The following is a 23,973-nucleotide window of genomic DNA, read 5'->3' as shown; positions in this document are numbered from 1 at the left end:
TAACTTTTTATTCCTGGCTTATTTCACTTAACATAATGTCCTCCACTTCCATCCATGTTGCTGTGAATGACATGATTTCATTCTTTTTTATGACTGAATAGTTCTCTGCCGTGTGTATGTTTATCACATTTTCTTTACCATTCATTTGATGTTGGATACCTAAGTTGATTCCATATGTTGGCTATCACATATAGTGCTGCAATAAACATAGGAGCATAGATGTCTCTTTGATATAATGATTTCATTTCCTTTGGATTAATACCCAGCAATGGAACTGCTGAATCATACGGTATTTCTATTTGTAGTTTTTTAGGAACCTCCATACTGTTATTCATAGGTGCTGTACTATTGATATTCCCACTAAGAATGAAGAAGGGTTTCCTGTACTCCACATCCTTGCCAGCGTGTGTTATTTTTTGTCTTTTTGATGATTGCCATCCTAACAGGGATGAAATGATACCTCATTGTGGTTTTGATTTGCATTTCCCTGGTGATTAGTGATGTTGAACATTTTAAAATATGTTTATTGGTCATTGTATTTTATTTTTTTTTATTATACTTTAAGTTCTAGGGTACAAGTGCACAACGTGCAGGTTTGTTACATAGGTATACATGTGCCATGTTGGTTTGCTGCATCCATCAACTCATCATCTACATTAGGTATTTCTCCTAATGTTATCCCTCTCCTAGGCCCACACTGACCAACAAGCCCTGGTGTGTGATGTTCCCCACCCTGTGTCTAAGTGTTCTCATTGTTCAATTTCTACCTATGAGTTAGAACAGGCAGTGTTTCATTTTCTGTCCTTGTGATAGTTTTCTGAGAATGATGGTTTCCAGATTCATCCATGTCTCTGCAAAGGGCATGAACTCATCCTTTTTATGGCTGCATAGTATTCCATGGCATATATGTGCCACATTTTCTTAATCTAGTCTATCATTGATGGACATTTGGGTTGATTCCAAGTCTTTGCTATTTCAAAGACACAGACTGGCAAATTGGATAAAGGGTCAAGACCCACCAGTGTGCTGTATTCAGAAGACCTGTCTAATGTGCAAAGAGACACATAGGCTCAAAATAAAGGGATGGAGGAAGATCTACCAAGCAAATGGAAAGCAAAAGAAAAAAGCAAGGGTTGCAATCCTAGTCTCGGATAAAACAGACTTTAAACCAACAAAGATCAAAAGAGACAAAGAAGGCCATTACATTATTGTAAAGGGATCAATTCAACAAGAAAAGCTAACTATCCTAAATATATATGCACCCAATACAGGAGCACCCAGATTCACAAAGCAAGTCTTTAGAGACCTACAAAGAGACTTAGACTCTCACACAATAATAATGGGAGACTTTAACACCCCACTGTCAATATTAAACAGATCAACAAGACAGAAGGTTAACAAGGATATCCAGGATTTGAACTCAGCTCTGCACCAAGCAGACCTAATAGACATCTGCAGAACTCTCCACCCCAAATTAACAGAATATACATTTTTCTCAGCACCACATCACACTTATTCTAAAATTGACCTCATAATTGGAAGTAAAGCACTCCTCAGCAAACGTGAAAAAACAGAAATCATAACAAACTGCCTCTCAGACCACAGTGCAATCAAACTAGAACTCAGGATTGAGAAACTCATTCAAAACCACAAAACTACATGGAAACTGAACAACCTGCTCCAAAAGGATTACTGGGTAAATAACGAAATGAAGGCAGAAATAAAGATGTTCTTTGAAACCAATGAGAACAAAGATACAACGTATCAGAGTCTCTGGGACACATTTAAAGCAGTGTGTAGAGGGAAATTTATAGCACCAAATGCCCACAAGAGAAAGCAGGAAATATCTAAAATTGACACCCTAACTTCACAATTAAAAGAACTAGAGAAGCAAGAGCAAACAAATTCAAAAGCTAGCAGAAGGCAAGAAATAACTAAGATCAGAGCAGAACTGAAGGAGACAGAGACACACAAAAAAAAGTTCGATAAGTCAATGAATCCAGGAGCTGGTTTTTTGAAAAGATCAACAAAATTGATAAACCACTAGCAAGACTAATGAAGAATAAAAGAGAGAAGAATCAAATAGACGCAATAAAAAATGATAAAGGGGATATCACCACCAATCCCACAGAAATACAAACTACCATAAGAATACTATAAACACCTCTAAGCAAATAAACTATTGGTAATTTTAATGTCATCTGTTGAGAAATGTCTGTTCATTTGCCCATTTTTAATTGAATTTTTTTTTCTGTTAAGCTGTTTGAGTTCCTTGTATATCCTGGATATTAATCACCTGTCAGATTAATAGTTTATAAATATTTTTCTCCATTCTGTAAGTTGTCTTTCCACTCCGTTGATTGTTTCTTTTACTGTACAGAAGCTTTTTAGATTGCTGAAATCCTATTTGTTCATTTTTGCTTTGTTACCTGTGCTATTGAGGTCTTAGTCATAAAACTTTTCCTAGACCAATGTCCTAAAGTGTTTCCCCTATGTTTTCTTCTAATAGTTTTAGAAGTTTGGGTCTTACATTTTAAGTCTTTGATCTATTTTTGATTTTTGTATAGGGTAAGAGGTAGGATGGGGTCTAGTTTTATTCTTCTGTGTATGGATATCCAGTTTTCCCAGCACCATTTATTGAAAAGACTGTCCTTCTCCCACTGAGTGTTCTTGCAATCTTTGTCAAAAAGCAGTTGCTTGTAGATACATGGATTAATTTCTGGGTTCTCTATTCTGTTCCATTGGTTTGTGTGTCCGTTTTATGCCAATACCATGCTGTTTTGGTTACTAGAGCTTTGTAGAATATTTTGAAGCCTGGTACTGTGCTTTATACAGATTTGTTCCTTTGCTCAGAATTGCTTCAGCTACTTGGGGTCTTTTGTGATTCCATACAAATTCTAAGATTGTGTTTTCTATTTCTGTGAAAAATGACATTGGTATTTTGATGAGGATTGTATTGAATCTGTAGATAGACTTGGGTACTATGGTCATTTTAACAATATTAATTCTTCCAGTCTATGAACATGAGATGTCCTTCCATTTGTTTGTGTCATCTACAATTTATTTCATCAGTGTTTTGTCATTTTCTTTGTAGAGATCTTTCACCTCCTTGGCTAAATTTATTCCTAGGTATTTTTGTTTTTTTGTAGCTATTATAAACCAGATTGCCTTCTTGACCTCATTTTCAGCTAGTTCTTTGTTCATGTATAGAAATGCTACTAATTTTTTTATGTTGTTTTTGTATTCTACAACTTTACTGAATTTATCAGTTCTAAGAATCTCTTGGTAAAGTTGTTAGGTTTTTCTAGATATAAGATCATGTCGTCTGCAAACAGGGGCAGTTTTACTTCCTCGTTTCCCATTTGGATGTCCTTTATTTATTTCTCTTGCCTCATTGATCCTGCTAGAACTTCCAGTACTTTGTTGAATAAGAATGGAGAGAGTGGGCATCCATGTCTTATTCCAGTTTTTAGAGGAGAAGCTTCCAGCATTTCCCTGTTAGGTAAGATGTTAGCTGTGGGTTTGTTATACATGGCCTTCATTATGTTGAGGTACTTTTCTTCTACACCTAATTTGTTGAGAGCTTTTATTATGAAGGGATGTTGAATTTTGACAAATGCTTTCTCTGCAGCTATTGAAATTATCATACAGTTTTGTTCTTCATTCTGTTGCAGTGATGTTTCACATTTATTGATTTGCCTATGTTGAATGACCCAACTTTGTTGACTGCAGGCATGTTCCTGGTGGTCTGATTGATGGGCATCAATATGACCATGGAGGGGGTGATGGCTAGAGAATTTCTGGCTTCACAAGATGAAGCCAGTGATTCATGAGCTGAGCTGAAATCTTCCCAGCCTGATACTTCCCTTTCTATCACAGCAACCCTCCATGATAGATTAGACTGTTTCCCAGTTGGCCAGGTGCAGTGGCTCATACCTGTAAACCCAACTCTTTGGGAGGCAGAAGTGGGAGGATCGCTTGAGCTCAAGAGTTTGAGACCAGTCTGGGCAACATAGTGGGGCCCCATCTCTATTTTTATAATGTAAAAGAATATTTTAAATTGTTTCACATGAGAACATCGAGGCTAAGGGTAACTAACTTGTCCACGCAATTGAGTACAGAGGTAGGTCCGAGATCTGGGTGGCCTGCCCCCAAGCCAGTGCTCTTTCCTGCCACCTACCCTCTCTCTGGGGATGTGCTCACCAAGTGAGCCCAGGGGTCAGTGTGTGAGGTTACAGAGGGACAGCAGCCTGGTTGTGTGCAGGGAGGATGCCCTGGGAGTCAGTTTTTTGTTTGTTTGTTTTTTGAAACAGGGTCTCACTCTGTCCCTGAGGCTGGAGTACAGTGGTGGCATGATCACGATTCACTGCAGCCTTGACCTCCTGGGCTCAGGGATACATCCCACTAACATGTTCTTGCATTTCTGGGGTGTATCACACTACATCATGGTGTATTATCTTTTTGATGTGCTGTTGTATTGAGTTTGCTAATATTTTGTTGAAGATTTTTGTGTCTATGTTCATCAAGGTATCAACCTGTAATTTTCTTTTCTTTTCTTTTTTGTATCCTTGTCGGCTTTTGGTATCAGGGTTATGCTGGCCTCATAGAATGAGTTAGGAAGAGTTCATTCTGCTTCAGTGTTTTGGAATAGTTTGAGAAGATTTGGTATTAATTCTTTTTTAAAGGTTCAGTAGAATTCAGCAGGGATGCCATCCAGTCCTAGACTTTTCTTTTTTGAGAGATTCTTTATTACTGATGCAATCTCATTACTTTTATTGGTCTTTTCAAGTTTTCTAAATTTTTCTTGGTTTAATTTCAGTAGATTGTATATTTCCATGAATTTAGCTATTTCCTCCAGGTTTTCCCATTTGTTATCAGATAGTTGCTCACAGTGGTCTCTAAGTGATGTCTCTCTTTTTCACTTCTGACTTTATTTACTTGAACTTGCCCTTCCCTCCCTCTCCCCGTTTCCCCTTCCCCTCCCCTTTAATTTTCCCCCTCTCCTTCCCCCTCCCCTTCCCCCTCCCCTTTCCTCTTCCCTCCCCTTACCTCCCCTCCTCCCTCCCTTCCCTTCCTCCCTCCCTTCCCCTCTCCTTCTCACCCCATCTCTCTGTCTAGTCTAGGTAATGGTTTGCCAGTTTGGTGTCTTTTCAAAACACCAGCTTTCTGTTTCATTGATCTTTTGTATTTTTTATCTAAATTTGTTTATGTCAGCTCTGATCTTTATTATTTCTTTTCTTCTACTAACTTTGAATTTGGTTTGTTCTTCCTTTTCTAATTCTTTGAGAAAAATCATTAGATTGTTTTTTGAAATCTTTCTAGTTTTTGATGTAGGCATTTATTACTATAAACTTGTCTCTTAATATTGTTTTTGCTGTGTTCTATAAGTTTGGTATGTTGTGTTTCTAAGTATTATCCTTAATTTCTCCCTTCACCCATTGGTTGTTCAGGAGCATGTTGTTTAATTTCCATATATTTGTATAGTTTCAAATGTTCCTGTTGTTATTGATGTTTAGTTTTAATGTACTGTGCTCAGATGAGATACTTGATATGATTTTGATTTTTAAAAACTTGTTGATACTTGTTTTGTGTCCTAACTTATGAACAGTTCTGGAGAATGTTCCATTGATAATGAAAAGAATGTGTACTATACAGAACATGAGTGACATGTTCTGTAGATGTGTATTAAGTTCTGTAGATGTCTGTTAGGTCCATTTGGTCTATGGTGCAGTTTAAATAGGATGTTTGCTGTTTTTATTTCTGGATAATCTGCTTAGAGTGAGATGTTGAAGTCTCCCAACTATTATTGTATTGAGGTGTATCTCTCCCTTTTGGCCTAATAATATTCGTTTTATATATCTGGGTGCTCCAGTGTTGGATCCACTGAAGATGGAGCTCCACATCTGGTCCTTTTGATCTCTATGTTGGTGACTATTTCAATAAACACACAGTTGCTCAGGCTGAAACCCTAGGTTATCTGTTATTCCTTCTCTTGTACCTTTCCCTTCCCTTCACTCTCTTCCAATAACTCAAAACTGTTCCCACTTTTCCCATCCCCACTGCACAGCCACAATGCAGTCTTGTTTCTCAACCAGATTACTACAGCTCCCTGAATGGCCATCTTACCTCCATTTCTGTTTATTCTCCAGACTTTCTTAAGTGCTAATGTAACCACCTGCCACCCAACAGCTGAAAACTGTTTAGTGGTTACCCATCGCTTTCAGAATGAAGTCAAAACTGCTTAGGAAAACATAAAATTTATTCATAATCCAGTCCCTGGCAACCTCTTAGCCTCACCTGTTATTCCTGCTTACCCACTATTCCTGTGTTCCATCCATACTGTACTACTTGGAGTTCCTTAGACCGGATATGCTGTCTAGCATTTCCAAACCTTCACATTTGTTCCAACTTCATCAATTCATTCAACAAATATTTATTGAACATGTCCTTTGTGCCAGGCACTGTGCTAGGTGTTGGGTATAAAGCAGTGAAAAAAAGATATGTAATTCCTACTCCTGTGGGCATAGAGAGACTAAATCAATAAACAAATGAAAACATTAGTCTATAATTACACATTGGAATTTGGTTGCTTTGAAACAGGATATTTTGAAAGACAGTGGATATAGGGTGTGTGCTGGTAGGGGTTTTAAAGTATTGATAGTTATGGAAAGCCTCTTCAAGAAGGTGATAATTTAAGAAGAAAAGAATAGTTCTACCTGTGACACACTTTGCCATGTTTTTTGCCGACTACTTTATCCCTCATTATTTAAAATTGAATTCAGATTTTACTTTTTCTAAGAAGCCCTCTCTAACTTTATCTGTTTAAGTTAGGTACTCCCTTTTTTTTAATCAAGATATTTTTCTCAGAATTGTAGTGGTCTGTTTTCTTGATTTTCTTATCTGCTAGACTGGGAACTCTTTGAGGTAGGGACTGTGACTTTCATATCTGTATCATGTGTCTGATACCAAAACATAATTTGATAAATTAGTTAACAAAGAAGGACCTGCTATAAAAATGTGCAAGATAATCTGGAAGCTCAGAATAGGTCGACATTACTGTTATTTAGGTGATCAGAAATCTTTGTGCCAAGCTGAACCAGGAAAGACAGGTAACATTTTGACAGGTGAAGACTGGGAGCAAAAGAAGATGAGAGAAAAGGGAGGAGCAAGAGGGGGGAGTGGACAACTGTAAATGGAAAACACACGTGTTTGGAAAGTTCTGTTGGACCATAAGGCGTATATGATCAGGAAAGGGGTGTTACAAGCAGGAAATGTAATTTGGCATAAGATGGAACAGAACTCTGAAATATCAAATTAGGGTAAAGAATAAGTTCTTTTTCTCTTTTGTTTGAGATGGAGTCTTGCTATGTTGCCCAGGTTGAAATGCAGTGGTTATTCACAGGCGTGGTTATTCACAGGCGTGATCATAGCACACTGCACTTTGACCTCCTGCCTCAAGCAGTCCTCTCACCTCAGCCTCCCAAGCAGCTGGAACTACAAGTGCATACCAGTGAATCTGGATAAATTATTTTTCTTAAAAAATCATTTGTAAAAATCAAAACAAAATAAAATTTGTAAAGCATGGTAAAACATGGTAAAACAAATTGCCCTGAACCCGTCATTCGACTTAAGAACTAGAACATAACCAATACCTTGGCCTCTTTTCCTTGTACACACCATGTATCCCTTCCCTCAAGGTAACTGTTCTCATAAATTTGGTGTTTTCATTTCCTTGTTCAAAATAAATATAGTTTTAACAAACATATGAAACAAATATTATTTCCTTTGGGATTTGAACATCATGAAAATGAGACAGTGTATACAGAGTTCGGTAACTTTTTTATTCAAATATAATCTTTCATTTTTCCTTTCATTCATTTTAATGTTCTGTAGTATTCCATTATATGTATATACCATAATTCATTTATCTATTCAATTGTTGGTAACTATTGGGGCCCTTATAAATAATATTGCCACAGATATTCTGATTTTATTTATGGCTCCTGTGAATGTGTGCGGGAATTTTTCTAGAAGATATACTTAGAAGGGGAAAAATGCAAATTATAGGGAATGCAAATTCATAGGAAAATGCCAACTTGTTTTCCAAAGTGGTCATACCACTATGACCATCCATTTCATTCTCTCTGCTCATCCGTTTCCTCGCTTGTAAAACTTTGATTGGTTTAAAGGATTGTTGCAATACTTACTTTGAAAACCAAATGAGTTAACATATGTAAGATGCTTAGCATAAGACCTGACACATAGATGCTAAAAAGTACTAGTTCCTTCTATAATAAATACCTTCTCCCTTCCCTGCATCTTCTTTTGCCTGGAATCACTAATGTTACATGCTAGTTGGCTTAGCCTTGTTTCACAATGGAGTTCAGTTACATTATTCACATTTTAGAGACCAAAAAAACCCCTGAGGCTTATAAAGGAGATGAAATGTGATTATAAGCAGGCTGATCTCTTGCATCTGGTTTCAAATTTGGATTATGACACATCACGGGTCAGCAAACCATGGCCGGAGGACCAAATATGGCCTGCCACTTGTTTCTGTGTATAAAGTTGCAACAGTAGAGTTGAAGAGTTGCCGTAGAGATAATATGGCTGCAAAGCCTAAAATATTTACTATATGGCCTTTCCATGGACTATCAAAATATATTTCTAGATGGCTTTTTAATTTTTTGTAAAACATAATTGCCTATGAAGTGTTGATGGTTCCACAAATGTATAAGTCAGTCTTAATTTACTTGCTCAAAATATATTTCTCCTCAGAGATGAAGATAAACTGAAAATGTGGAAACCCAAGTTTCTGACACCGAAGGAAAAAAAAGAGAAAAACGGTGCTGAAGAATCAGAAAGGTGGGAACACAGAGGCACTTATATTATAGGTTATCTGCAGCAATTTATACCTCTTACCAGCTGTGTGGCTTTAGATAAGTAATGAAATTTGATTCTCAGCTTTTTCATCTACAAAATGAAAATGACAACATCTACATCATAGTACAGCTGAGAGGATTAAAAGGGACAAAGAATATGAAAATATTAAGTGTCATACACATGTATCTTCCTCCTCCTCCCTGCTTTTGGTGGATAGGAAGTGAGAAAAGATTTCAAGTTAACCATTTTCAAACAATGACAAATTTCTAGTCTTCTTTTAGGTTGTAAGAACTTCCCCTTATAAGATATCATGTAAATGAAACACCAATTAGAACTTAAATGTAACTTTGAGAAAAAAACAAACCAGGTATCATATAGTGACACTGATTTCCCTAAAATATAATTCTAGTTATGACTATAATGAGTGTTAGAAGTTTAAAATGTTTTACTGAGTCAAGATCTAACCTGCATTCATGTGATTCAAGTTCCCAAGCGGTTGTGAGAGGATGTTTTTACTGAGGCAGGTGGTTTCTTACTGCTCTCTGATCCCATCTTCTCAATTGCTAGGACATGAGGCAGGATATGAGGTACTTTTTTAACAAATGACTTGGGGAAATATTTGTCTAAATAGTCACTGAGATGTGAACATTGTGTAGTCTGTGTGCTCTGGGAAACCTGTTAGAAAAGTCCTACTGGGGTGCACCAGAGGAAACCAGACATTAGTGTCTGAGACTCAGAGGATGGCATTGGATGGTCCTTCTCGTACGTTTATTTTCTTTCGGTTCAGACTTGATGTAATTTATTTTTCTCAGGTTGGAAAGATGTATTAACAGACTAGAAAAGAAACTTTCTATCTTAAACTTCATACTTTTACATACATTTGCATAGCATAACAAAACAGAATTCCAAGAGAGGAACTATTAGTAACATTTTTGATCTGCCCCCCAGAAAGCTTTCTAGTATGTTGATAACTACAAATAAGGCTTCTTAGGAAACAATTTTCCAGTGCCTTTTTATTTTTATTTTTTTACAACAGAGTGATATAACAGTATACTTTTATTTTGAACCAAGTAAATTAGAAAATGTTACAGTAAGGGTAATTATTTCTGTATCAATTTCTATGTGCTCTTTGAACTTTTTAAAATGATTTCGACCATAACGTATTCTACTAGTAAGGAAGAAATGTTTTCTATATTAGTTCAACTCTTTTATTATTCTTTTATCAATCAAAGACAATGGTAAGTTTAAAGAGAAGTTGAGCAAAGGTATGTGTCTTAGCCTATTTGTGTTGCTATAAAGGAACACCGGAGGCTGGGAAATTTATAAATAAAAGAGGTTTATTTAGCTCATGGTTCTGTAGACTGTACAAGAAGCATGAGATTGACATCTGCTTCTGGTGAAGGCCTCAGGCTGCTTCCACTCATGGCAGAAGGTGAAGGAGAATGTGCAGAGATCACAGGGCTAGAAAGGAAGCAAGAGAGACAAGTGAGGTACCAGGCTCATTTTAACAAATGAGATGCCAGGCTCCAGGAAACGATGACAGTGGTAACTCACTCATTACCAAGAGGACAGCAGCTAGCCATTCATGAGGGGAAAAAAACCCATGACACAAACATCTCCCATTAGGCCCCACCTCCAACATTAGGGCTCAAATGTCAACATGAGGTTTGGAGGAGTCAAATATCCAAACCATAGCAGTATCTCAGGTATAACGGCATGAAAAGGATAACCCACTTTCTAAGATGACCCAAGTAGACATTGTAGTGTGTAGGGAAATGGGCAGCTGATGGAATAAAACTGACAGGATTTGGTTGACTTTTTTACTTCTGTCAATACATTAAACTGCTAAAAAGAAGAAACAAATCTCACGTGAAGAGCAAGAGGGAGGACTAAGAGTATAATCAGTTTCTTCTGTAGCGTTATTTACTTTTATGTGCTAAAATTCTTGCACATGTTTTGTGGCATCTTTCTTTATTTTCTTAATGGTATTCATCCTCCAAAACATTCAGCAAACTGGAGAGCTCTTCGATTGAACCATGTAGATTTGTGATCTCCAATTAGGCTTAACAACTTAGAAAACCACACAAAGTAAACTGCTTACTCATTCTTACTGGTTTCCATTAAATAATCTGAAGGTGAATGGGAACATATGTAAATTTCCTAAAATTAAAAAAAAACACAAAACAAAAAAACAAGTTATATCTCTAAGTCTCATTCAGACAAGTTTCTTATGTACCTTCATTTGTTTAACCAATGTGATTTTATCCCGTTATTATCTTGCCATCAAAAATATTTTTTAATTGTGGGGAAAAGCAATTGGTATTACCCTGATCACTTGTTTGACAATTTGCTCTAATGGAAATATGTGTGTGTATTTGTATTATGAACCTACATATGTGTGTGTACATATACACAAATACAGATGCATGACTTTGCATATGTATTATTTTATATAAAATTATGCACACAAAAAACTATACCTGAATTTGTCCTGAAATGAAGTGACTTTGTAGACTCGGCAACTTAAAGAGTTTTATTATAGTACATTTTACCCTACCTGCACATTTCTTGCTAGTTTCTCTCCTAGAAGTTTCTTCAAAACCAAGAAGCAAAACTTAGAAAAGAACAGAATGAAAAGAGAAGAAAAACTATTTAGAGAAAGGTTTAAGGTACGTTCTCTTCTCAAGGTAAAAATTAGCAATATTAACAGCTTGGAGCTTTCATTTAAAAAAAAATCTGTAAGTATGCTGTGCCTTTGCCTCTCTGAGATACAGACATTATCTTTGACACAAAAAGCCAGCATTTCATTCCTATTTTTTCCTGATACATTTCTATATTTTTATATCTGTACATGCTATTCCTTCTTCCTGGAAAAACTACTAAGTTGTTCTTGAAGGCTCTGTTCAAATGTCACCCACTCCTCCCTATCTCGTCCAGGTTGTTACTCCTTCAGCACATTTTGTATATCTATTTTACACATGTCTTTTATAACACTGATTTGTTGTATTAAAGCATTTGTGTATGTGTGTGTGTGTGTGTGTGTGTGAATCTTGAACTAATTAATCTCTTGAGTGCTTTTTGAGAAAGAAACCCTGTCTCATTCAGGTTTGTTCCCCAGGGCCTGACATAAAACTGTACAGACAGTGTTTGGTAAATGAATGCCTAAACAAACAAGCAAATGAATAACAAAATGAACAAATGACTGACGCAGCATCCGAAGCTCTCTGCCTTCTTATTCTGTTATTAAGAGTCCATGGAACATTTTTTCATTATTCTAAAGCTCAACCTTCCCTGATTTCATATATTGTCAAAGTGATGATTATTAACTATGAAACATACTGAGCACCTTCCATGTGCTAGACACTGGATTGAGAGAGGCAAAGTGTGCATCCTCCTCATAAAATTTATCTAAGTCACTATAAAGCCTAAAACTTTTCAAAAATTCCCCCTTGCAAAATGTTTAAAGTTTAGGCTTCCTAACATGACACAGAAAGCTCTTTATGTCCTGACCTTTGCAGATCTTCCTGGCTTTATCTCTTGCCACTCTTTGCGTTGCACTTTCTGCTTTGGCAACAAACTGCTCATAGTTCTGTCCCTTGAATGAACCTCCACCTCTATCTTTGTCTTGCTATTTCATCCCTCTAAGTGCTTCCTTGGTCTATTCCAACTATCTGGTACACCTTTGAACTTTTCTCCATCTGACTAGCTCTTATTCATTTATCAAGCTCCAGTCAAGGGATCTCCTCTTCTCCAGGAAGACTTACCCAAATCTTCTAATTAAATAAATTACTCTTCTTCCGTTTACTTATATACTTGAGCAATCTCTAGCTTATCACACATTAACAAAATTGGAATTACATGTTCATCATATTAAACTATGAGCTCCTAGAGGACAAAGGTTATTTTATATATGTTTATATCCATGTGCAGAGCAGAATAAGGTTGCTTAGCATTTTGTCAACACGCATAAAATATTTTTTAAATTGAACTAAAATAGGAATATACACAAATCTCTCATAATCACTGATAATTCCTGTTTGAACCAAAGTTGATTGTGGTTACTATATCTAGAAATTGTGATATGTTATTATCTACTACAACCCTGATGTTATTTGATTAATTGAAAAACAACCATGAGGCAATCACTTGTTGAAAAGACCCTTATGTTCCATCCAATCCTTTTTTCCCTCTCCGTGTGTTTTTGATTGTTTCATGTGGGAAAGATATTCCATTGCCTGTATATGTGTATAATTCCATTCTTATTACCTGTAGTGGGTTTCCTTGATAGGCCATTTCAATAATTTTTATCCAGCTCAAATCATAAAACATTGGATAACTCATTTGTGCCAGGCACTGAGGGTACAAAGATGAATAAGACTGTCTACTATTTTCACTTGATAAGACAGTATGTTTATTAAATTATATAATAGGAATAGATATCAAGTATAGTTAAGAGACAGTAAATTATATATGGCAGTCATAACAGTTTTCATGTGAAGTGGTTAAGAGAAAGAAGAGTATTTCAAGTAAACAGCATGTATTCAAGGATTGTCATGTAACTTGATGCAGCTTCAGTAAAGAAGACAAAGATAGAGGGATGGAGAATGGCAGTATACAAAGGAGCCCGAATGTCAAGCTAAGCAGTGTGGATCTCATCCTGAAAGCAATAAGGAGTTTTTAGAACTTTATAAATAGAAAGGTGACCTAATTAGATCTGTATTTTAAGAAATCACTATGAATTCACAGTGAGCAATGGCCTGTAAAGGATAAAAAAGCCAGTAAGGAAGCGATTGTTTTGTTAAGTAAAGGAAAAAATCTATCTTGTAGATCTGATCTCATTTGTTATAGGTTGATCTTGTAATTTATCATCCAAACACAGGACACTTCTAAGAGTGGGAGGAGGAACTCTTAATCATAATAATAAATAGTTATAGATAGACATATTAGTTATAAACAGACAATATCCTGGGCAAAAGGAGATATTTGGTCACACTAATTTGGAGAAGTAGGTACCTGTAATCTAAGCTATGTATTCTGGAACTCTCTGTTTGTGGTCAACAGATTTCAGTGCATTAGAAGGTGATGTGCTGCAGATGTATAGGTCAGTATGTCAGGAAAAGATTCCCAAGGTCAGGACTTGAATTTCTCAGGAGTTTTTAACAAAATGCCTGCCTGCCCGTGAATACAAAAGGAGAATGGGAATTGCCCCCAACTGGGTACAGCCAATTCCCACTACTTTAAAATAACATGTAGTATAGCTATATATAAGAATACATAAGCTCACACAGAGAAAAAGCATGGAAAGAGTGTCATCTAGAAATGATAGGTATGTAAGAATATTATAAACTTTAAGGCACTACACAGAAGTTTTAGTAATGGAACAGTTAACTACCATCCATGGTGCTTAATTCATACCTACGTTACAACCTCATCCAGCAGGGCTCATTCTAGTACAATTAAGTAATGGTTGTGCACACACTGGGGTCTGTCTGGGGATAGGGTATGGGGAGGGAGAGTATTAGAAAGGATGGTTAATGCATGCTGGGCTTAATACCTAGGTGATGGGTTGATAGGTGCAGTAAACCACTATGGCACACATTTACCTATGTAACAAACCTGCACATCCTGCACATGTACCCCGTAACTAAAAATAATAATTAAAAAAAAAAAGATTTGAGAGAAAAAAATAATAATGGTTGTGAAAATACTTTGAAAATATAATCATACCAAACAAATGTGAGATTGCACCATTTTACTATTATTTTCTTAAATGACTTTCCTTTAACTGTATACCTTCCTATTTTCTATTCCCATATGTGTTATTTAACTAGTCAATAGTATCTGGAGTTTATTTTGAGGTTACTATATTATATCCTCCATTAGTTTTGTTATGAAAAATAACTATGCAAGAATGGTCTGATTAGTAATTTCTCATTTCAGTACAATAAAGAGATTATTGTCATCAACACAGCAGTGGCCTGTTCCAATAATTCAAGAAATGGAATATTTGATTTGCCAATAAGTCCTGGAGAAGAACTGGAAGTCATTGATACCACCGAACAAAATCTAGTGATATGTCGTAATTCTAAAGGCAAATGTAAGTTTATTTGCTTATTTTTCATAACATTTCATTGTTTTTTTAAAAATTTTAAAGTATTTTCTCTATAACTTTCAAATTAACGGTGATTTTTCTTTCTATAGATGGATATGTGCTCATTGAACATCTAGATTTCAAGTAAGCTGTTTGATTTTGTACTTTAAATCATGAGTTCCTAATACCTTGTTGTATACATTAGTCTCAAGAGAAGACTACTGAATCTATTGAAATTCAGGATAAGTTTTAAAAATTAGACATGCAGTACCCTATTCTATAAGGATCATGTTGGAAGATACTTTATTATTGTCTCTTGTGACTATGCTATCAAACTTCTCTACACAGCTTTATCAACATTTTAAAAGAACACAAACATATTAAACTAGATCAGAAATTCCCTAGAAATCTCCCACTCAACTGTTTCATTGTCCTATATTTTTAAATGTTTGCATATTTTTCTTTTTTCTCAGGCATCAAAGTTGGTCACCTTAGAAAGATCACGATCAAATGTTACGGACTGCACAAGGGAGAACCAGTCCTAAGATCCTAGTCCTGCCTTACATCAGTTTCAGTTTACATGTCAAAATTTTAGAGATGGTGGAATCTGTGGAAACTTTCGTTCTGAACTTAAAAGAGAAAAATAAAAACAAATCCTCAACATTTAGATGTTGGTTTTACTCCTAAAAGGTTATCTTTCAATGTCTATTTCAGTATCTACTTCACTGCCAGTTCAAGAGAATGTGAAACAGTATGTGTTAGCATTTGAGCACTTATTTAATGAGCCATATCCAAAGTTAGAAATCATGCCTTATGGCACCTAGTCAGTTGTGCAGATGGTTGGTTTGCTTCTAATATTAGCACACGAGCGTTTGTAATTTCTAGATGTTGTGCATTCAAATTTGGTATAATTTAATTCTGAACAGTAAACAGTGTAACCAAGGTCTTTTAAATACTCAAGTTCAAGGTATAATCTTAATTATGACTCAGTCTTTAAAAAGGTATAAATGTCCTTTTACTTTATCACAAAAATAAACTCATATGAATACTGTTCCACATTGGTTTCTTTTGGGAATAGTTTCCCAAAAAATAATTTATTCCTAAATTCACCCATCATTTTAAGAAGTGCCCAAATGTACTTAACAAAATAATATATATGCTGTCTTACTTTAAAACATCTTTTTGTCCAAAATAAGAACAATTGTCATTATTTTGTCTATGCCCAAATAACTATTCAACTAATAGCATTCATATGTACTTTCATTTATATGGAATTAAATAAAAATTTAAAAACTGAGCTGTAATATCTATTCCATTTTTTAAATGGGGTGCACTGCATGTCAAGAGAAATAAATTCTACATATGCATTTAACAGTTTCAAATTTTTAAGTGGCTTTTTCAGCACAGAAAAACTGAAGAATTTCACTCAGTTCTTTAAGCAGGGTGATTCTGGCCTTCACAAGTGTGATGGAATTTGTTTCCATGGCCTTGTTCTTTATATTGAGGCGACTTTTTAAGCTTCTAGGTTCTTTTATTTTCCTTTGCATGTTCCAAATGACATTTGCCAATAAAGGCCAAGCTTATTCTAAAAGACACGAATCAAAGATATTCAAAAAGTTCAGACTTTAGAGAAGGAAATCTGTAGAGATTATTACAAATAACATAATTAAACAAGATATTAATGGAACAGCTAAAGGATTAAAAAATGTTTTACAGAGAAGGTAACACTGAAGCTTGGTCTTTAAATATGTTTATTTATTAGACAAGGCACAGAGATGGAAGATCCATGCTCGCTTTGGTGATTATGAAGAAATTCATAGTAAATGGAGTGGAGAATGTCTGGTGGGAAATGGCAAGAGCTGCTTGCAATGGGGCAAAGTGGGGCTAGAATGTGACAGACTTCACTTGTACCTTTTCCTCTAGAGATTAAGGAGTCATTTAAGGGTTAAGCAGGAAAAAAATGTTAGTTATTTGGGGGATAGGAAGAAAATGCCAGATATTTGGGGGATGGGAAGCAATCACCAATATGGATAATAAAGGAGAGGTGAATTGTTTTTGCAATATTCTAGGCAAAAGGCATTATACCTTAAGACAGCAGCAACAGAAATATATGGTACAGGAGCCCCATTAGAGGTATTACAGAGGTAAAAGAGAATGTCTTGGTGACTAATTGGATGTATTGGTGAGAGAGAAGGAGAATTAGGGAATGGCTTTGAGACTTCTTTTCTGGGAGATGAAATGAAGGCTTGTACTAAAGATTGGAAATATATTTCTGCTTAGACTAGAGACCAAACTCTGCTTGGACCCCCTGAACTAAAACTATTACCCAGTGAGGGGCATTTGCAGCCCTCTCCTGCTCTCCAGGAACACAACTGTTAGAGTAGGCATTGTAGAAGACAAGGCTAAGTATGGTCTGTGGGCAAGAAGAGTATATGACTATGCTGAGCAGAAATCTTTCATGCAATAATCCTGTCCAACAGAGAATCATATACCATACATCACTCTTGCCACTTCACCAAGCCACTAAGCATTTTAAATCTTGGAATGACAGCGGGACTAAATTTGAACTCAGATAGGTTTGTTCCCTGCACTTTCCACCTCATTACATGGTCCCTTGTTTTAATTTGACTCAGCTCTTTACATCTCAATTTCCTCATTATTAAAACAGGGCTAGGCTGGCCACAGTGGCTCACACCTGTAGTCCCAGTATTTTGGGAGGCTGAGGTGGGCAGATAACTTGAGGTCAGGAGTTCGATACCAGCTGGCCGATATGGTGAAACCCTGTCTCTACTAAAAATACAAAAATTAGCTGGGTGTGCTGGTGCACATCTGTAATTCCAGCTACTCAGGAGGCTGAGACAGAATCGCTTGAACCTAGGAGGCAGAGGTTGCAGTGAGCTGAAATCACGCCACTGCACTCTAGACTGGATGACAGAGCGAGACTCCGTCTAAAATAATAATAATAATAATAATAATAAACAGCTAATAACTCTGATCTTATCTACTTCACAGGGTAGTTGTTATGCTACAATGTAATAATATAAAAGTAATCTAAAATTCTTAATACACACTATGGTATTAGTGGTGTCATTTTTGTACCTGGCTTTTTCTGAAGTTGGAAGATGCTGAAAACAAAAATACATTTTTAAAATTCAAATTGTACGACTTGATAGAATGGCTGTTAAGTAATTTTTTTGCGTAGACAGAAAAACGTTCAGTGTTAAAAGCCTATTAAATAGCATATACTGAAGAATAAGCTATTTTGTCTAATATAAACTAGTACTTGTTATTTATTGATATGGTATAGGTTTTTAGAAAAAAATGATTGTTTTTCTATCCTTTCTATCCATACTTAATGCAGTTATGTTTCTATTTCACTAATATCAGTCCCATTTCCTCCATTCTTGGAATCAAAGCATCAAAAATATATTTCTCACATTATTAATCTGCAAGATTTCAAAATGTAAACACCATGACTAAGACTTCAGTGATATTCTAAGCAGATGTCATCTGTCTCCCAGAAACCCTGAGCATAAAGCTTCAATGGAAAGACTAAGTTTACATTTTATTTTCAATTTTGTATAAAAATAAAGATAATGGCATCATCAGGTAAAAGGCAGCATAAGAAAGCACTTTACTGTAACAGAGGCTTAACACTGGCCTATTCATAAACTCATTGATATATACGCCGGGCCCTCCAGCAACCTTAAGATGTCCCAAGACCTCCCTTCCCACTTCCGAGTTCCTCTGTGATATACTCACTCTTCTAAGATTTCTAAGATTGCACAGCAACCTTCTTGACCAGGCCCTCTCCCGCAAATCTTCAAAACTTTTTAAAGTATATTCTAGGGGGAAGAAACGGAAGAGGAAAAATATGAACATATAATAACAAAACTAAGAAGTAGCTGCCTCTTATTATGGGTGAGATTCTTCTCAGATTTTTAAAATTTCCTTCACTTTTCAAATTTCCTATAGGAAGCATCTATTATCTATGCAATTTAGGAAATAAAACATATTTTCACTAATAAAAACAAATCCGTTCTTTTCCTTCAAGTTTAGAAAAAGCGAATTGAAATCTTTACCTGTATATCCTGATTTCAATATGTTTGCATTCGTCTTTTTCATGAGGGCTAAAGTCTGTTTTTCAAAAAGCATACAGTCCAGGTGGGCCCAGCTTAATCACATGAGCCCTTAAAATTTGAAAACGGAAAGCAGTAAAGTCAGTCTCAGCAAATCAGAAACATGTTGAAGAGAAGGAAGAAGAGATCCAAACCATAAGCCACTTGTTGCTGGTTTTGAAGATGAAGGGAGCCATGGGCCAAGGAATGATGATGGCCTCTAGAAGCTTTAAATGATTCCTAGCCAACAGCCAAAAAGGCAACACGGACCTCAATCCTACAGCAGCAAGGAACGAAATTCTGCCAACAACTCAGTGCAACTGGAAACAGATTCTCCTCCACAGCCCAGCCCTAACAATACTTTGGTTTCCAGCTTGTGTGACTTGAGGCAGAAAAACCAGCTAAGCCTGCTGGGTTTCTGACATATAGAACAATAAGATAATTTGTACTTTAAGTTGTTAAGTTTGTAGTAATTTGTTACAGCAACAGTAGAGAACCAATGCAATAGCTTAAGTTAAAAACTATAATGTACAACTAAGATGACAAAAATGAACAAAGATGGTGTGAAATCGCCAATGAGTATAGGCAATCTTTTCCACTAACAACTTTCTTGTAACTATTAATTGGCGTGCAGAATACCAGCATAATGATGGAGCAGAAACAAAAATAGCTTTCAAATGAACCAGAGACTTTAATTTGATTTTGTGAAAAAAACTTATAAGCAATCAGGCTGCTTTTCTCTTTTGTGTTTGTTACCTATGAGTTTCATACAGTGCAAACATTAATTAGGAAGAATCTGTAACTACAAAATGCTATGTAATTCAGAAAAACATCTTTTCCATATGGTTACTGTAAGACAAATCCTTCCCATATCATTTAACACTCACAAAAAGTATATAACAAACAAAACTGAAATTTGAATCGGAGATTATTTGAACACAAAAGCACTGGAAGTCTGTTTGTTTGTTTGAGAAGGAGTCTCACTCTGTTGCCCAGGCCGGAGTGCAGTGGCGCGATCTCCGCTCACTGCAGGCTCCACCTCCCGGGTTCACGCCGTTCTCCTGCCTCAGCCTCCCGAGTAGCTGGGACTACAGGCGCCCGCCACCACGCCCGGCTAATTTTTTTGTATTTTTCAGTAGAGATGGGGTTTCACCATGTTAGCCAGGATGGTCTCAATCTCCTGACCTCGTGATCACCCGCCTCTGCCTCCCAAAGTGCTGGGATTACAGGCGTGAGCCTCCGCATCCATCCTATTTTTTCTTGAAACCAATTATAAAAAGTGGTCCCAATTTTAACAATTAAAAAATTTTTCAATAAATACGTAATGAAGTACTCCAATGGGTCAATGTATCAACCTATTGATTTTTTTTTTCTTTTTCAAAGGTAGGCTAAGAATGAATGAATGCAGGATGTTTTTGAAAAAAAAGTAAATATTATATCCTATATTATGATTGTCATGACACAACCTAATGGCTGTTAATTTTCAGTTTTATTTGTTGCACTCAAAATCCACTGTATATTTAAGCATACCTGACAAAGAACACAACCATTCTTCTTAAAATAATAAAGATACTATCCTTAGAGTTCACAGTTCTGTAACAACTTTACATTAAATGTTCAAAACATTGTACAACCACAGATATTTGTGAACAGTCTTGAGAGCTGTATTTTGGTACGTTAAGGCAGCTCCAGCCAACATTTTAAGAGATTCTGAATATTTGTTACAACACAGGACAAGTTTGATATTTGAATACTTGAGGTCTCAAGAAAGACTAAATGTCACCTAAGAACACCACAATTTGTGAAACTGTGATCTTACCTAAAAATCAAGATACTCATCAATATCAAAGATACTTATTTTTTTTTAAAAAAGGAATTTACATTGAATGTGGGGATATAAACCCTGTATTTAAACAAGGGCTTCCAAACAGTTGCTCACACACATCTGTGAGGTAGGTTATCATCCACATTTTGTAAATGGAAAAACTAAATGAGGTTATGTGACTTGCTGCTGCTTCAGCAGCCAAAGGAAGAAACTGATTCCAAGTTAGATTTTGTTCTTAGCTCTGAGTTGTTTCCTTGACAAACTTTTTAAAGGGTTAAAATATAAAAACTGCCATTCATTGCATTAATTTTTAAAGCATAAGAAGGTAGCCAAATGTTATGTTTACCAATGTGACTTACAAAGTCAATCAACATGAAAGAAGTAGGGAAATACATTTAGTGAACAACTTCTGATAGTGATAGTGAAAGGCTAGACCAAGGAACTCCATCAGGCAGATGCAAACATGATCACTTGTAGGAGGCAGATCTAAGGAGAACTGAGAGGGATTAGAAAAAAAGAAAACATAGTTTAAACAAGTTTTACTATTACTCTTCTTATAATTTAAGGGAGAAGGCACAATTTAGTGTTTTGTTTGTTTGTTTTTTAGAACAGTGGATCTCTTTCTTTTCCACTTTAGGAAAATGTTATCTGTCTAGAAAAATTGCTATTTTTGGTAGCAAAACTTATTTTAAAGAAATATGTAACTGTGAAAAATGCACGTTTAAATTAGTAGAAAAAAATTAACAATGCAATTCTCCTTGGCTAGAATGTTTTTGTTCCTCCTTGAAATTTTAAATCAACACAAAGCAGCAACCCCCACTGCCCACCTCAAAAAAGGTCACACTGTGTGCACTGTATGAACCTTGTCAAAATTCTATGTATTATTCAAAAACGTTTTTATGCCAGGATATTCTCTAAATTCTTACTTTTTTTCTGGAGAGTGCTCTATTCTAGGATTTAATTACACTTTAAACATAATTGAAATTTACCTACCCTGCTTGTCCAAACCATCAAGAGCCACTTCCATAAAATCTAAACTACTTTAGATATAAACCATTTTTACCAAAAGTCACACACATAGTCACAACTGCAAACTGGCATTGCTATGCAAGGCTGGCAGTAAACATTAACATTAGCTTGCAAAATTAATACAGGCCTACAGTCTGATAACTCTTCTAGATCCAGCCTGATTCTTATCAGGCTATGGCTGAAGAAGTTTAATTAAAACTCAATCCAGTCTAGACTGTGAGACCTGTTCTTTGTGCTATTACTGTTCAGTGGCATCAAATGCATCATAATTATAGGTGGAAAGGCTAGTAAGGATGCCAGCAACTTGTTTAAATGAAGTTTTTATAATTTTTAAAGCTCAAACATAAGTACGTTACAAAATTTTATAAGGTTTGGGAGAAACTCTATCAAGCTAATAATAATTCAGTGTTTATAAATTAGAAAAGTATTCTATGAAAATAGTTATATCATCTAATATACATACAAAATGAAAAATTATCAATCTGCATATGAAATTTGGATAAGACTATTTCAGATAATAGTCACAAACTATAACAATTTAGACAGGGACTGAAGCTACTTTTCTTTTTCGCTTTTTTGAGACAGAGTCTTGTGCTGTCACCCAGGCTGGCATGCAGTGGCATGAACTTGGCTTATTCCAACCTCTGCCTCCCAGGTTCAAGAGATTCCTGTGCCTCAGCCTCCCAAGTAGCTGGGATTACAAGCAGCCTGCCACCACACCGGATAATTTTTGTACTTTTATTAGAGATGAGGTTTCACCATGTCGGCCAGGCTGGTCTCAAACTCCTGACCTCAAGTCATCCACCCACCTCGGCCTCCCAAAGTGCTAGGCATGAGCCACCATGCCCGGCCTAGTTTTCCTTTTTGAAAAATGATTGTGCTATAAGAATCACATAAAATTATGAGAAGAATCATGTCTTAAAGTTTCTTCAGTATTTTTAAGCACCCTCAATAACTTAGAAATACTTATAAAAACCAATATGCTAATCATAAATACTTTAGATAATTACATCTTGTTAGTACAATCAACTGGTTAAAACAAACTAAGAACTATTTATTTAAGACTACTTTATGTCACTCTAAGACTTGAAAGCAAAACATCTGTATTTATTTTTATTACTCAACCACTCTGATGTTTTATTAATTCAGACTGTTCTTCCCCAGAGGAAAGGTGGTTTCCTATAAAGGGCGATTGATCACTGCTGGATACTTGTATGGTGTTAAAGCTTTATGACGAGCTTTCTGGTCCTGCTTCCTCATCTGGAAATGGCAAAAATGCTTTCTCTGGTTTCCTCCCAAAGTTACTGTAATAGTAAGTAAACAATGTGAAGGGTCTCTAGATCGAAAAATCACTATAAAAAATATATGGAACACTTTCATCACTCCAAATTTGTAACGCTTTGCTTCATGCCAAATGGACATGATGTTTCACCATGTTTGGATTTCTGGATGATTTTTGCCATTTGCATTTCTCTGGCAGCTGTATTTAGAAAAATATTCAAGTATATACCTTTGACATGCCTCACCAAATCAAAACAGAAACATTCACACTAGTATAAAAACTCTAAATATATAAAAAGTGAACACTAACACAAATCATATGAAAAAGCAGAAAAGAACTTTAAAGCTCAAAAGTACCTTAGAAGTGTTAAAATCTACCTCTCTCATTTTAGGAGTTATAAAAATGAGGCCAAACATAGGATGTGACTTACCAACAGATTGCACATATCCCTCATCCAGAGTTTTCAATAGAGTCTTTGAGAACTACTATTAAAATAAATTACATTTCCTATTTAAAAAGCCACAGGGTGACACAGGAGAACCAAGTAAATAAATGCAAGATTGAAAAGGTTTGGGTCTTTAAAAACAAATAAACAAAAACAGACAAAATTGTGAACATGTCTAGCATTTAGATACTGAGATTTTACAACCATTAATAGGATGTAAATTATTAACCAGTGAATAGACAAAGTGGTGTCTGTGGCAGGCATGTTCCAGGTTTTTACATTTTATAAATGGAAAGTGAG

General features: G+C 35.8%; 1 protein-coding gene and 1 long non-coding RNA gene across 2 annotated transcripts in view; one reads left to right on the top strand and one right to left on the bottom strand.

Moving 5' to 3' along the window:
- LOC105534911 (chromosome unknown open reading frame, human C1orf168) overlaps positions 1-16,341 on the top strand; it is a 99,002-nt gene extending 82,661 nt beyond the window's left edge. Inside the window, exons 16-20 of the mRNA XM_011973844.1 lie at positions 8,779-8,865; positions 11,459-11,552; positions 14,824-14,980; positions 15,085-15,118; positions 15,448-16,341. Of these exons, the coding sequence (XP_011829234.1) occupies positions 8,779-8,865; positions 11,459-11,552; positions 14,824-14,980; positions 15,085-15,118; positions 15,448-15,469 (394 nt within the window). The 3' untranslated portion in view covers positions 15,470-16,341. The remainder of the gene's footprint in view (positions 1-8,778; positions 8,866-11,458; positions 11,553-14,823; positions 14,981-15,084; positions 15,119-15,447) is intronic.
- A 3,418-nt stretch (positions 16,342-19,759) lies between these two features.
- On the bottom strand, positions 19,760-22,575 carry LOC105534910. The gene is made up of 2 exons (XR_001005346.1): positions 20,347-22,575; positions 19,760-20,057 (listed from the first exon to the last, which is right to left on the bottom strand). It is a non-coding gene; the product is annotated as an uncharacterized LOC105534910 (long non-coding RNA).
- Positions 22,576-23,973: the final 1,398 nt, after the last annotated feature.

This window comes from Mandrillus leucophaeus, unplaced genomic scaffold (assembly GCF_000951045.1).
Source record: "Mandrillus leucophaeus isolate KB7577 unplaced genomic scaffold, Mleu.le_1.0 Scaffold14, whole genome shotgun sequence".
NCBI classification, from domain to species: domain Eukaryota; kingdom Metazoa; phylum Chordata; class Mammalia; order Primates; family Cercopithecidae; genus Mandrillus; species Mandrillus leucophaeus.
This window is presented reverse-complemented; position numbering and strand designations above follow the sequence as displayed.